At 33.4% G+C, this 12679-nt stretch overlaps 1 protein-coding gene across 1 annotated transcript in view; it reads right to left on the bottom strand.

Moving 5' to 3' along the window:
- LOC149491106 (glutamate receptor 1-like) overlaps positions 1-12453 on the bottom strand; it is an 80341-nt gene extending 67888 nt beyond the window's left edge. The window contains exon 1 of the mRNA XM_089702168.1: positions 12218-12453. Within this exon, the coding sequence (XP_089558294.1) occupies positions 12218-12314 (97 nt within the window). The 5' untranslated portion in view covers positions 12315-12453. The remainder of the gene's footprint in view (positions 1-12217) is intronic.
- Positions 12454-12679: the final 226 nt, after the last annotated feature.

Here is a 12679-nt window from a genome sequence, read left to right as displayed (position 1 = left end):
ACTTGAATCTTGCGGTTTAGATTTTAACTAACCTAGGTTTATATAATTATTATCATAACAAACGTAAACATAGTTATATCACGCTTAACCACAACTATTATAATCAAGACAGATGCAAGGCTGACTTGATTAACAATATGTAAATCCATACTTAATACTATAAATGCGAAAGTAACTCTGTCTGTCTGTCTGTTACTCAATCACGCCTGAACTACTGAACCAATTTCCATGAAATTTGGTATAAATATATTTTGATACCCGAGAAAGGACATAGGAATAGAAGGATAGGTTTTATACCGGAAATCCTACGGGAACGGAAAATCTTCCCGGAAATCTTCTCTGAAAACGCGGGCGAAGCCGCGGGCGGAAAGCTAGTAACTTATAAATTCTTATGTTTCTTTTAATAATTGTTTTGTCGATTATGTTGTGTGAAAAAGGGAAATAGTAATAATGCACGTTTATCTAGCAATTTTTTCTTTATTTTTTTTTTATCTTTTTTAGGCTTTTAATGTAAGTTACTTTAACTTATCAAAAGTTTTGAATATTAAACGCTGACCAAACTAAAGACGGTGGTTTTTCGAGAGACAAATAAAAATCTGATCTTGGTTTTAGGTAATAAAAAATGTATATGCAACTCCAGGTGAAACAAAACTAGCTCTATGTTTTCTAACAATAAATGCAACTACGACATCTAATCTTATGCAGACCCAACACGAAATGCAGCCAACGCATTACATAATATAATGTAATATGCATATTGCATGTATCCTCACTAATTTAGTAGTTATTCGCTCACCGTAGATCAGCGTAATTTATGCAATAATTAGTCTATAATTTCTGATCTATATACAATTGATCATTCCTGCTTTGTGATGGAATAACAATACGGCTAGTAACGGCTTTCGCTTGGTAATTAGTAGGGCCTGTATATAGGAATAACGTGAAAGGGACCATTCTGTTGTGATGGCAATGAAAGGCTGTGTTGTTCTAAAGTCTAGACCAGTTTTTGTTAATGAACAAAGTAGCTATTGTTTATTAAATTTAACAATATGTAACTAATTAAATAATCTTAATATATATAAATCTCGTGTCACAATGTTTGTCCTCAATGGACTCCTAAACCACTTAACCGATTATAATAAAATTCGCACACCATGTGCAGTTCGATCCAAATTGAGAGATAGGATAGTTTAAACATGTAGGTACCACGGGCGAAGCCGGGGCGAACCGCTAGTTAAATTACATGTTACAAAGATTTAGTATCAAATGTAGCGTAAAATACGTGGTTTATGTAATTATCTCCGTAAATGAGTCCCTATTTCCCATAGTCAGGGAACGGCTAGACCGACTTTGCCGTCGGTTCACCTACTACGTAATAAAGTAGCCTACCAGACAGAATAGATTATTATTAATTAGTTATTAAACTGAAACTTACATAACAAATTAAATATTCAACTGAAGACTGAAAATAAATGTTTATTCGCTTAGATTAAGGATTGGTCTCCGCGCGCGCGCTACGACTAGATACCGCCCCACCTAAAAACAATAGCTCTGTGAGTGCGGCAACTCATTTCTGTAGTGTGTTTTAGGCAATTTGTAAAGACGCTAGTGTGTGTGAAGAATTGGGCTGCCAGCTACATAAATTTTACCTCATAAATGGGAAATCTGGCATCTTGGAAAGAAGTTTGAAAAATATTTTTTTCATCCTGACCTGGCCGGGAATCGAATCCATGAACATGTGACTCAAATCCACTTGCGACGCTACTATACTATAGTCACAAAGGTTGTTTAAAAGTAAAAAAGCGGAAATTAAAAAAAAAACATATTATATGAGTCAGTTAAACATGGTTAAACAGAAATAAATTATTGTATTATACTTTTTTATACATGTGTTAGTAATAGTATTGAAAAAAAAAAGTTCAAATTATTGCTAAAATATTTCCTCAACCACGTGTATTTTTTTGGATATGCAATACGGCAACACTGAATGGCGTCGTATTTTCGTAGAAAATTTTTTCGAAGTAAAGGAGAAATTTCGAATAATACGATACTTAGTGATGGTACATGATCCCAGTGTCTTTCTTATTTTTTGTTGTATTATTTTTAAATAGTTTTATGACACAAATAGGCATTTTACTTCAGATTTTGTTCAAAATCTTTATAAATTATCGGTTCACCCTCTCCACACAATGCTTGTGACACGACTGGCTTGGGTACGCCGAATTCGGCGTACTATAAGTTGCCGCATTTTCAAGTACGCCGGCGGTATCTAGTCGTAGCGCGCGCGCGGAGACCAATCCATAATCTAAGGTTTATTCGTTTGAAAATATTTACTGAAAAAAGGCTCGTAATTCAGTACATTAGCATAAGGGACTAAAAATAGGTTGGTCGGTTTTATCTCGACCCGTTTACAAGTTGGCAGGTGTAAGGAGTGAATTTGTGTTATTAATTTAGCCTCACCACTTATTTAAATTCAGATCTAATTTTTAAACTCACGTTCAAAATGTACAGTTGATATCGTTTTATCTTTCAATGTATATAAATTATTAAAATAGGTACCTTTTTCGTTTCCAAATTTTTGTTTTTCATAACCTGCTTCGTCTGGTATTTGCTTCCTATCCTATAAATAATGTAACTGATCACTGTCTATGGTTGAAATATACAGAAAAATATTATTACTTGAAAATAAACAAAATACGTAAACACTGTAAACTGTAAGCATCAGTTTTTGTTAGCGCGTTTCCTAGTTTGGTCGTGAACTGTATACAGAGTTACAAAATACAAAAAACTCTAAATGACTATTTCTTTCAATTACTAAAAGTTTTTATTTATTTGCAGTTTTCACTCACATTTAGGGCCGATTTTTCAATGCTTGGATAAAACTTATCCGTCCAATAAAGTATTACACGATAATATTAAAATATCACGTAAACTGTCAAATACGGGCAATTAGAATACGTTTTTAAAATGGTAGTTTTATACATTATTCGGCGAATAAGTTTTATCCAAGCATTGAAAAATCGGCCCTTAATTGCAATTATAATCTCAAATATTACGGCTGGTTTAAAACTTGAGTTTACTCAAAAAATCTAGTTCAATCAATCAAAAATATAGGTAACCTATTAAAAACTCGAATTTCTATTACCCGAATCTTAAAACCCCGAAAACGGTTGTTAGAACTTTTAAAAGACAGACGTAATGAATGACAAATTTTTAAAATTCCTTTTTTAATTTCCCAGATGAATCAATTTCCAGATGCACCAAAACCAGATTTTTTAAAAGTATTTTTTTGTTTCCCGTATTCTCATAATACATATCTCTTTATACCAGATTCTCAAAATACTTTTTTTTGTTTCCCATCGTACCATTTTCCAAATAAACTATTGCCAAATTTTCATAATCTTTTTATTTGGTTCCCATATAATCGTATAACAGATAAACTATTGCCAGATTTTTATAATCTTTTTATTTGATTTCCATACAATCGTGATTATATCTTTACTATCGACTGAAAATAAATTAACATTGTCAGTAAGTAAATTTATTGTTTTACTTGTCCATTACAGACCGGTTTTAGTGTCAAAGTCGACTCAGTAGGTTAGGTTTGCACTACGACCCCCACGCTAGAACTGACTTGCTATTGTTTTACTTGCCTATTACAGAAAGGTTTAAGTGTCAAATTCGACTCAGTAGGTTAGGTTAGGTTTGAACTGTGACCCCCCATGCACGAGCCGAGCGAGCGAAGCGAGCGTGCCGCGGCAGCGGCCGGCGAGTGCCAGAACCGACTCGCTATTGTTTTACTTGCCCATTACAGAAAGGTTTAAGTGTCAAATTCGACTCAGTAGGTTAGGTTAGGTTTGAACTGTGACCCCCCATGCACGAGCCGAGCGAGCGAAGCGAGCGTGCCGCGGCAGCGGCCGGCGAGTGCCAGAACCGACTCGCTATTGTTTTACTTGCCCATTACAGAAAGGTTAAAGTGTTAAAATCTATTCAGAAGGTAAGGTTAGGTTCGTGCTGCGTCCGCCTGGAAGGATTACGTTTTGCTGGATATCGTTAATTTGAATTTCAAAAATCTGGACATTGTTTGTTTGGATATCAATTAACTGTATTTCAAAAATTTGTGTTTTAAAAATCTGGCTTTCGTGCATATGGATTACGGTCATCTGGATTTTGTGCATTTAGAATTAGTATGTCTGGAACTCATTCGTCTGGATTGTAAAACGTCGTACAAATAAAGAAATGGGCAAATGAAATTCGGAGTTGCGATTATATGGCCAACAAAACTTCGAAATTTTAAAATTCGGGGTTATGAAAAAATTTCCAAACGTTTTCTGGATTATGATATTCGGAATATTAAAATTCGAGATTAAGATAGGTAACCAAAAATATAATATATTTTACTTAATCGCACACCTTTCAAATATAGCTCACAATACCAAAGTATTTTTAAGTATGATACATTATAAGTTCAACTCTCCCAGGACGCATCCTATGTACGATAATATTTTGTTTCTGTAATATTCCAACAGTATTGAGTTTTCTCAAAACAACGCAGTGAAAAGTTGTAACAACGTTTGGATGAAGTTGAGAACGAGAAGCTGAAGTTAGCCTCTTTGCCTCGTAATATGTAGTACCGTACCTATTGCAAATTGTTTGTACATTCCAATAAAATAATAATTAACTAAACGATGTTACAAATTGCATAAATTAATTTCAGACTATTAAACGATTATAAAAATATAGACATAGTTTAAACTTGAACGTTTTTAAAAAACACTTAAAATTTTAGATCATATTATCAAAACAATCGGTAAAATTATGAAAACTTTTAAAAAACGTTTTCTGTCTGTTTTTGTATTTATGAATATTCAAACCGTAAATATTGCGCAAATATTTAGTTATTTTGTTTTGTAAACAACTAAGTATTTCGAATGTTTGATTTGATTTATGATTTTATCATCCATGTTGGCAAAATTGAACATGCGTGTAAAACATACCAATAAACTAAAGTAAATCGGTAGCTTGTTAGTTTTTATATAAGGACAAAAAAATTAAAACTAATAAAAGTAACTTATTAGAAGTTAAAGCTTCATTTGTAGGTTTGTCCGAGACCTACTCCACCCTACTCGTTCAAATAAAACTCTTAGCTCAATTAATTTTTATCGAGTAAGTCTACAACATGGCCATAATATTATGGCAAATCATCAATATAAAGAGTTGCAAATTTCGCGGGAAACCTCTTAACGACTCCCATACTATAAACGCAGTTACGGGAACGCACAGCTGCAGAATATGCCTTTATTGGCTTATAACCAGTACAGCAATGAAGGATTAATTTCATTTTAAAATATCAGCTCGTTATTTCAGTCGTAGATTGCCACTAAGTAAGACATTGAGACATTCAGTCATATATCAATAAGTAGACCGATCTATAAAAAAGTGTCAGAAGTGAAACAGCTTTAGCAAGAAATCGTCACCTTACTCCAGGACGTGGCGGTATTGTCATGACGGGACTTTTAAATTTTACTCTCAACTAAATTTCACATCAATAAATTTACCATTTCTACTAACTATAAAATATTCATAGTACACAAACATTAAATCCAAAAACAGCATGCTTCTATATTTAAGTATAAATTATAGCAGTAAATATTTACAACTTCACTTCACTGACACAGCCTTCGTTAATAAACGTCTCTTTTCCTCATTCTCAAACATTCTTTAATGAGCCCGCTTTGATATTCTAAGCTCTTGTTAAGACATGGGAAAACCACATAAGAGCGCTTTTCTATACGTGCGAAACCGTAAACCTTTGCTTTGCGTTGCATGATTTGATATGTGGTAGACATTTGATATTTTATTTAATTTATTTGTAGAAAGATTTAAATACATTTTGCAACAAACAGTGACAGTACAGTGGCCTATCTTCGTGACGCGCTGCGGTATTGCTATACCTTCCTCATTAATCTAATTTCAAAAGTATTATCTCATCTACCATTTTTGCATCAATCCAATCGGAGAATTTAACCTTTTCTTTTATAATCCATGTGTACCACAATACAGACAAACCAATCTATACCGGATAAAAATGCAATGCTAAACAATATACTAACAATAACAGGTGAAATCGCTGTAAAAATATCTATTAAAATATACAGTAATAATCTTCGACCGTAAATGAGTTTAAACGGGCGGAATGTATATTTCACACTCCGTAAAAATAGGACCCTGTGGCTATGCTCCACGGAATGAATAAATCATTGTTTTGCCGAGCTTTAGAAAGAGATTCTGCAAAAAATATACATTGAAATATGCAACTAAATGTAATGGAGGTGAAGTAATTAAACTTTACTAACAAATGCGTTGTGTGAACGTATGAGTGTAAAATGTATTGCTATTTTTATATGGAAATATTTCGTAGGAATTTTATAATTTCATTTTCATTTCAGTGATTTTTATTATTATTTATGCAGACGAAACCGTTAATATTTAAAATCTAACGTACATTTTAGCCTTGTAAACATCTAACCCTAATTTAAAATCATTTCATAATATATTAGATCAATATAATCTTTAAGAGTATTGCTAATTATGTCCCATTATGTTCCTGATGACACGGGTCTTCTATGAGGATACAGGCTCGTCTTCTATCTCAATAAAGCTCCTTAATTTTATTTTTAAATATTCCATTTCCAAGTCACTATAGAAACTTTATAATTTACAGCGCCTTTAAACCCTGGCCTATCCAATACCCCGCTTATTGTTACTGCACGATTAATTTCGATTGCAGTTCCGAAACAATAGCAAATGCGACGATCGGACAATGACCCGTCCCACGCTTTATCCACTACAATATGTGCAAATAACATCGTTTACATATAAAGCTATTTAAATCGAAACGCTCTTAAAATTCATACCGTTTAAACATGATTATCTACAAATATTATTTTGTTATTGCGTAATGTTATGTACAATTATTTTAAAGTACGAAGGGTTTAAGCAATTAAGTTCAAATCGAATATAGTTGTTTCAGGGATGTTTCTGATTTGTCATTTCAATTCAGCGTATAAAACAGCTATTTTGTGGCACTAATTCTCTTTATAACCAAACTGCACAACCCGTATTGGTCCGGTTTAAAATTAAAAAAAAAATATGGCCTAATAATGTTACTCCATTATTGTGCACTATTGGTGAAAGAGTTTATAAAACTAAAACATCTGTTATTTGATTCTCCGATTAGTCCTGTTTATCCGTTTGGGAACTACCATGTCATAGAAACACACAAACATAGATGTCAAGCTTATAAGGCTACCCCTCTCTTTTCGGGCGTTAAAAATAAATAGCAGTAAAATTTTAAACGTATATAAAAAATTAACAAAGCGCCAGGTGTAACATTCCACAGTAAATTCGATCGCGTGCTCGTCATAATATTTTCGCACGATTACACATTCCCATATAAATGTCGATCTTTTATTTCACTCTTATCATTAATTTTGACCAAAATAGCTTTTATATTTCGCAAAGGTACCTTTGTTGTACCACCTATCAATACTAATATTATATAGCTGAGTTTGTTTGGTTGAACGCGATAATCTCATGAACTACGGGTCTGATTAGAAAAAATATGTCAGTGTTAGATAGCCCATTTATTGAGAAACGCTATAGACTATAATATATACTATTAGTAGCGGAGTAAAACCGCAGGGCAAAGCTAGTATTAACTACAAAACAAATCTAAAAACAAACATCCAAACGAATTATGATGCACATATTATATTATCTTGTGTGACACCATGGTCATTATTCTGTAGGAGAACTCAAATACCATCGTATTTCGAGCTACATTCAGTAACATTTTCGAAGCAAATATTTTTGGATCTGTATAGGTGTCGCCCTATTCCTACCTATCGCGTAAAAGATCGTATTGCCTGGAAATTCCTTTACCGCTATCTGTATAGTAGAGCCTGGTATACATATTTATATAAATGGCTTTTCATTTATACTTCAGTACATAATGACATTACATGGAATACCTGGCATTGCTTTTAAATCGAATCAATATAATTGTCTCTGTTTTTGTTGTGCTTTATAAATGTTTTATACTAACACAATATAAATACGTTCAAATACTTTTCCTTTATCGCTGCAAGAATACAAGAGCTTTCTATGATATGACATTTCTTTTACTATTTTCCGTAAAATATAGAAAACAATATACTTTCTTTAAAAAAATTGGGTAATAAGTGTACAAATGCAATTCAAACTGTTGTAATAAAACACGTTATTCAAACAAAGACGTTTACATTATGAGGAATAATGAGCGAACCGAAGCTAGCGAAGCGGTCCTTTCTCTTCATTATACTCGCGTAATCGGCTTTCACCAAACCAGCGACATTTCAGAGAGGAGAGCTTGTAAAATCACCAATTATGCAATTTGCTATTGCAAAATATAGTCTGATTGAGTATTTACTAAAGTATCTTGTAATTGGTTGCATTAACCACAAAGACACCGCTTATCAATGGCAAATCGAGATTGATTTATGGGTGCGAACTCAAGCGTAGATTAACTGATCTGATTAAGCTGGTAAGTGAAAAATTTCAGCTATGTTCAATGGTCATTTTTCAAATTTCTTAAACTTTTATTGGAAAGAAGTTCCTTATCGCGAGTTGCGAAAGGGGGCAAGACGGAAAAAAATAAGACGAAAAATTGTAGCGACACTTTTTGCTACAAATGGTCGATTCTCAAATCTACCTAATAGGTACACAAATTCATGAAAATCGGTCAACTCGTTTCGAAGGGGAATGGTAACTAACATTGTGACACGAGAATTGTTTACATATTATAAAAGAAATAAGAGAAGATACAGTTCATAAGTACTATGTCTATATTCGCTAATAATTAATCAAATACGATAAGATTTTGTAGTTTATTCATCCTCAACGTACGCACCACAAAATATGATCGTACCTTCAGTGATTGTCATCACATGATCTATCATAGCACGTTGGCTGTTATTAATCTCTCTCTTGTCAAGCAAGATTATGGAATAAATTGCCAATGTCCATACTCCATACCCAATGGGATAACAAATTGGCTGTAAAGACGCTTGAACTACGCGTCTATGTGCGCACACACTGCACTATACCGAGAACGGTTACCATGGCAACGCGCCTACAATATTCAAGATCCAATTCACGTCCAAATCAGTTTTTTCTGTATTATATGGTGCTGACGGATTTCCGTATCCGGGCGAAAGGCGATCAGTAATTTTTTCACGGCCCATCAACTCATATACGAATATTTCGAATGTTTAACTTTCATCTTTGTTATATTAAACTTAGTTTTTATTACATCTTTCCTTTCCTCAGTAATTAAGTTGTATGTTGTATCGACAATTGCTACAATAATAATTGAACGAAATCTTATACGGCTTTAATAAGCGACAAAGACCGGGTAATTGCTTGATCGAGATGGACTCGTTAGTGACAAAAAATAAAGTTATATTATACTGAGAATATTTTCGGCAGTAAAAAGCCTTTATCAAAACTTAAATGACAATTAAATGTAAATATCTCCTACATACATGGTACTATGCCAGCATTACATTACATTAAATCGAAAAGCTAATGAGTAATTCCCAAAAAAATTTATACAGCTTTTTTCACCATACAATATTGTTCTAGAACATTTACAATCACAACAACTCAAAATCCATTCCAAACACATTTAAAATCGCCATTCCAAATTAAAAGTTCACCCGTTGCGCGCACCACTACGAAGCATAAACAATGTTTGACAAGAATCGTCAGCAGTTTAGGCGAATTGAGCAGAACATTCGAGAACATTCCAGAATATTCCACAAGACCGGCTCGATCCAGTCCACTGCAGCCTTTGTTCTCAAGCCCCACTACACTATTGGACATTACATGTTCCAATGGGTAGCTATTATCTTATAAAGGTCAGCTTTTTGCATCGTCAGCGCGATCGGTTTATTGTGGGGAAATATTTTTTGTAACTCTTTGCGATCGATGTTATGACGGTGAAACTTTTGAGATGGTACGCTCGTCTACAAGAATAAACTTTTAGTAGGAGCAATGGTGTCGCTAATGACTTTAAAATTTAAATAATCAAAGGTTATTTGGAAGATTATATTTCTAGTAAAAAAAACTTTTCAGTGTTGCGCAAACTTGCTTAGTTAATAAAATTGACTTGAAACAAAAAAAAAACGATGAAAAAAGTATTATCATAAATTGAATGATAATTTACAAGAGTTCTTTATTAAGAAATAACATTAAAATTGAAAAAAATCTTTAAGAATTTTTCGTTTCCATCACCGCGAACTTTTTCTGGACCGCATCCCTTTAGTAATCCTAATCTTCAAAAATATCTCGATACCAGTTATCCCCATCCCCTTTTCTCGTTAATAAAAACCCCTCAAGCCGGAATTTTTAAGTACGAAACAGAAGGATTTGCGAAATGAAAAATATCTCGCCCATTAATAACCGGCTGTTAAATATTCGAAAAGAGGTTTTATTTAATGTGAATAAATTAGTGTGTTAAAAGAAAAATCTGTGTATTAAATAATTAATATGGAAACTACAAGTGTAGCCGCGCTTTAGAAAAGCCATGCTTCAGAATTTGTATATGTTTTATGCATAGGTACCATAGGTACATGTTATTTGCATAATATGGTATGTTATGAAATACAAATTATACAAAAGGTTTCAACGTATTTAAAATAAATATTATAGGAAAATGTAGGTTCGTTAAATAATAAATTGTCTTCTTTGTTTATGGCCCCACCAATATGGCTGGGCGCGGCTGGGCAATAACAAAATGGCGGGTATATGAAATGCCACTTTGACAGTTGAGGAAAAGGACCAGTGAAATCTCAAACTCGAGCTGCAAGATGCAATGTGTATTATTCATTTCAATACCAGCCCAATATTTTTTTTTTTTAATAAATGAGCATAAACTTAATTAGTCTAAGCAATAAGAAATCGATTAAAAACCAATTACGTATATAATGTTCAATTATTATTTAATTAGTTAAGGCCCAATATTATTTATACACATTTGCAATATATTTTTGAAGAAATTATTAGCAGCCGCGCAGTTTTCATATGAAATAACGCGTATTTAAATTAATCGTCAATATCTTATTTCTTAAAACAACTACATTAATCATTATGAACAGAAAGTTTCTAATCACACATACAAAACGATTTCATTATTTATTTATACCTGACTAGATATCCGCCCGCGGCTTTGCCCTCGTTTTCAAAGAAAAACCCGCATAGTTACTGTGCGATTTCCGGGATAAAAAGCCTATGTCTTATTCTGGGTCTTCAGCTACCAACATACCAAATTTCATTGTAATCTGTATCTGTAGTATTTAGGTGAAAGAATAAAAAACATACATCCATCCTCACAAACTATCACATTTATAATATTAGTAGGATTAAACACACTATGTGTTATTACATGAGTTAAATTAAGACCAATATGCGCAATTAATCGCAAAACATTGTTAACCAGATAAATGATTGTGACTGCACAAAGTGAAACCACTGTTGAGCTTTGAAAAAGGTACACATATTGTCGGCTTATACTACTGTAATGCATTGACCGCTCGCTATTTAATATTCATTTACATGTACTGACAATCAACGTGAAAATGTATAATGAATAAACGTAATTATTTTCTATAATATATTATTTTAATCTATTGGTGGCAAATCGGTGTTAAACATAAATGTAGAAAAAGAAATTACGTAAATAAATGCAGCGTATTCATAAAAGGAAAATAAAAATTCAGCTCCGCTAATACCCGCAATTGTCTAAATAATTAGATACTTATATCGCAATATAACTCGACATCTGAAAAAGATTTCGTCAAAGCACATTCCGTCGTCGTAAGTAGAGCTTAGGCGAAGAGTGTGCGAAAGAGACAGTCGCTTAAAGAAAGAAAGAGAAAATCGATATATTTTCGCACATCCAAAAGGTTGGTTAACGAAGCGAGAGGGAACGAAAACAATAAATAATCTTTCACATTTTAAAAAAACAAAAACAAATAAGCACGCACAAATCAAGCATAAATTATTACGCGACCTTTCAAAACATTGACATTTAAAAACAAAATAAAAAAATACGCATCGCAAAAAATATTTCTAAAAATACGTATTCAAACGAAATAAAAGTGTTCGAAAAACTTACCAACAGCGATTTTCTCGACGGGAAAAGGCTGCCCCGATACACCGAGGAGATACAACAATGTGCCGGCGAGCAGGCTTACGAGCCGTAATTTAAACATTTTTCTATTAAAATCTCTTAAACCGTCGAAGAAAGTTATTCACGGGCCATCACATGATACGACAGACTGTTAAACGCGCGGTTAAAGTTGATTATCTGTCAAAAGTGATGAAATAAAGTGTCGGGCTGCTGCGTGCAAACCTGTGACTTCGGGCCAACTGATGGCGAACGCCGGAGCGTGGGGCGCGGGGGCGGCGCCCCTCTGCCTCTCCTACATTGGGAAATTCTCTCTCCAAATAGTATCAACTTTAACCGCAATCTCTTAACTTCGCTATTGAAGCCATGTCACGCAAACTAAATGAACGAAACTACATTATGGATTGCGCGTTTTAAAATACAATGTAACTTGGCATACAATTTTAAAAC

The sequence above is a fragment of the Colias philodice genome, chromosome 1, assembly GCF_061535455.1.
Source record: "Colias philodice isolate Cphi_HAF_F1 chromosome 1, ilColPhil1 Martin Lab GWU primary, whole genome shotgun sequence".
Lineage (NCBI taxonomy): Eukaryota > Metazoa > Arthropoda > Insecta > Lepidoptera > Pieridae > Colias > Colias philodice.
The sequence above is the reverse complement of the archived record's forward strand: the minus strand, read 5'-3'. Positions and strand labels throughout refer to the sequence as shown.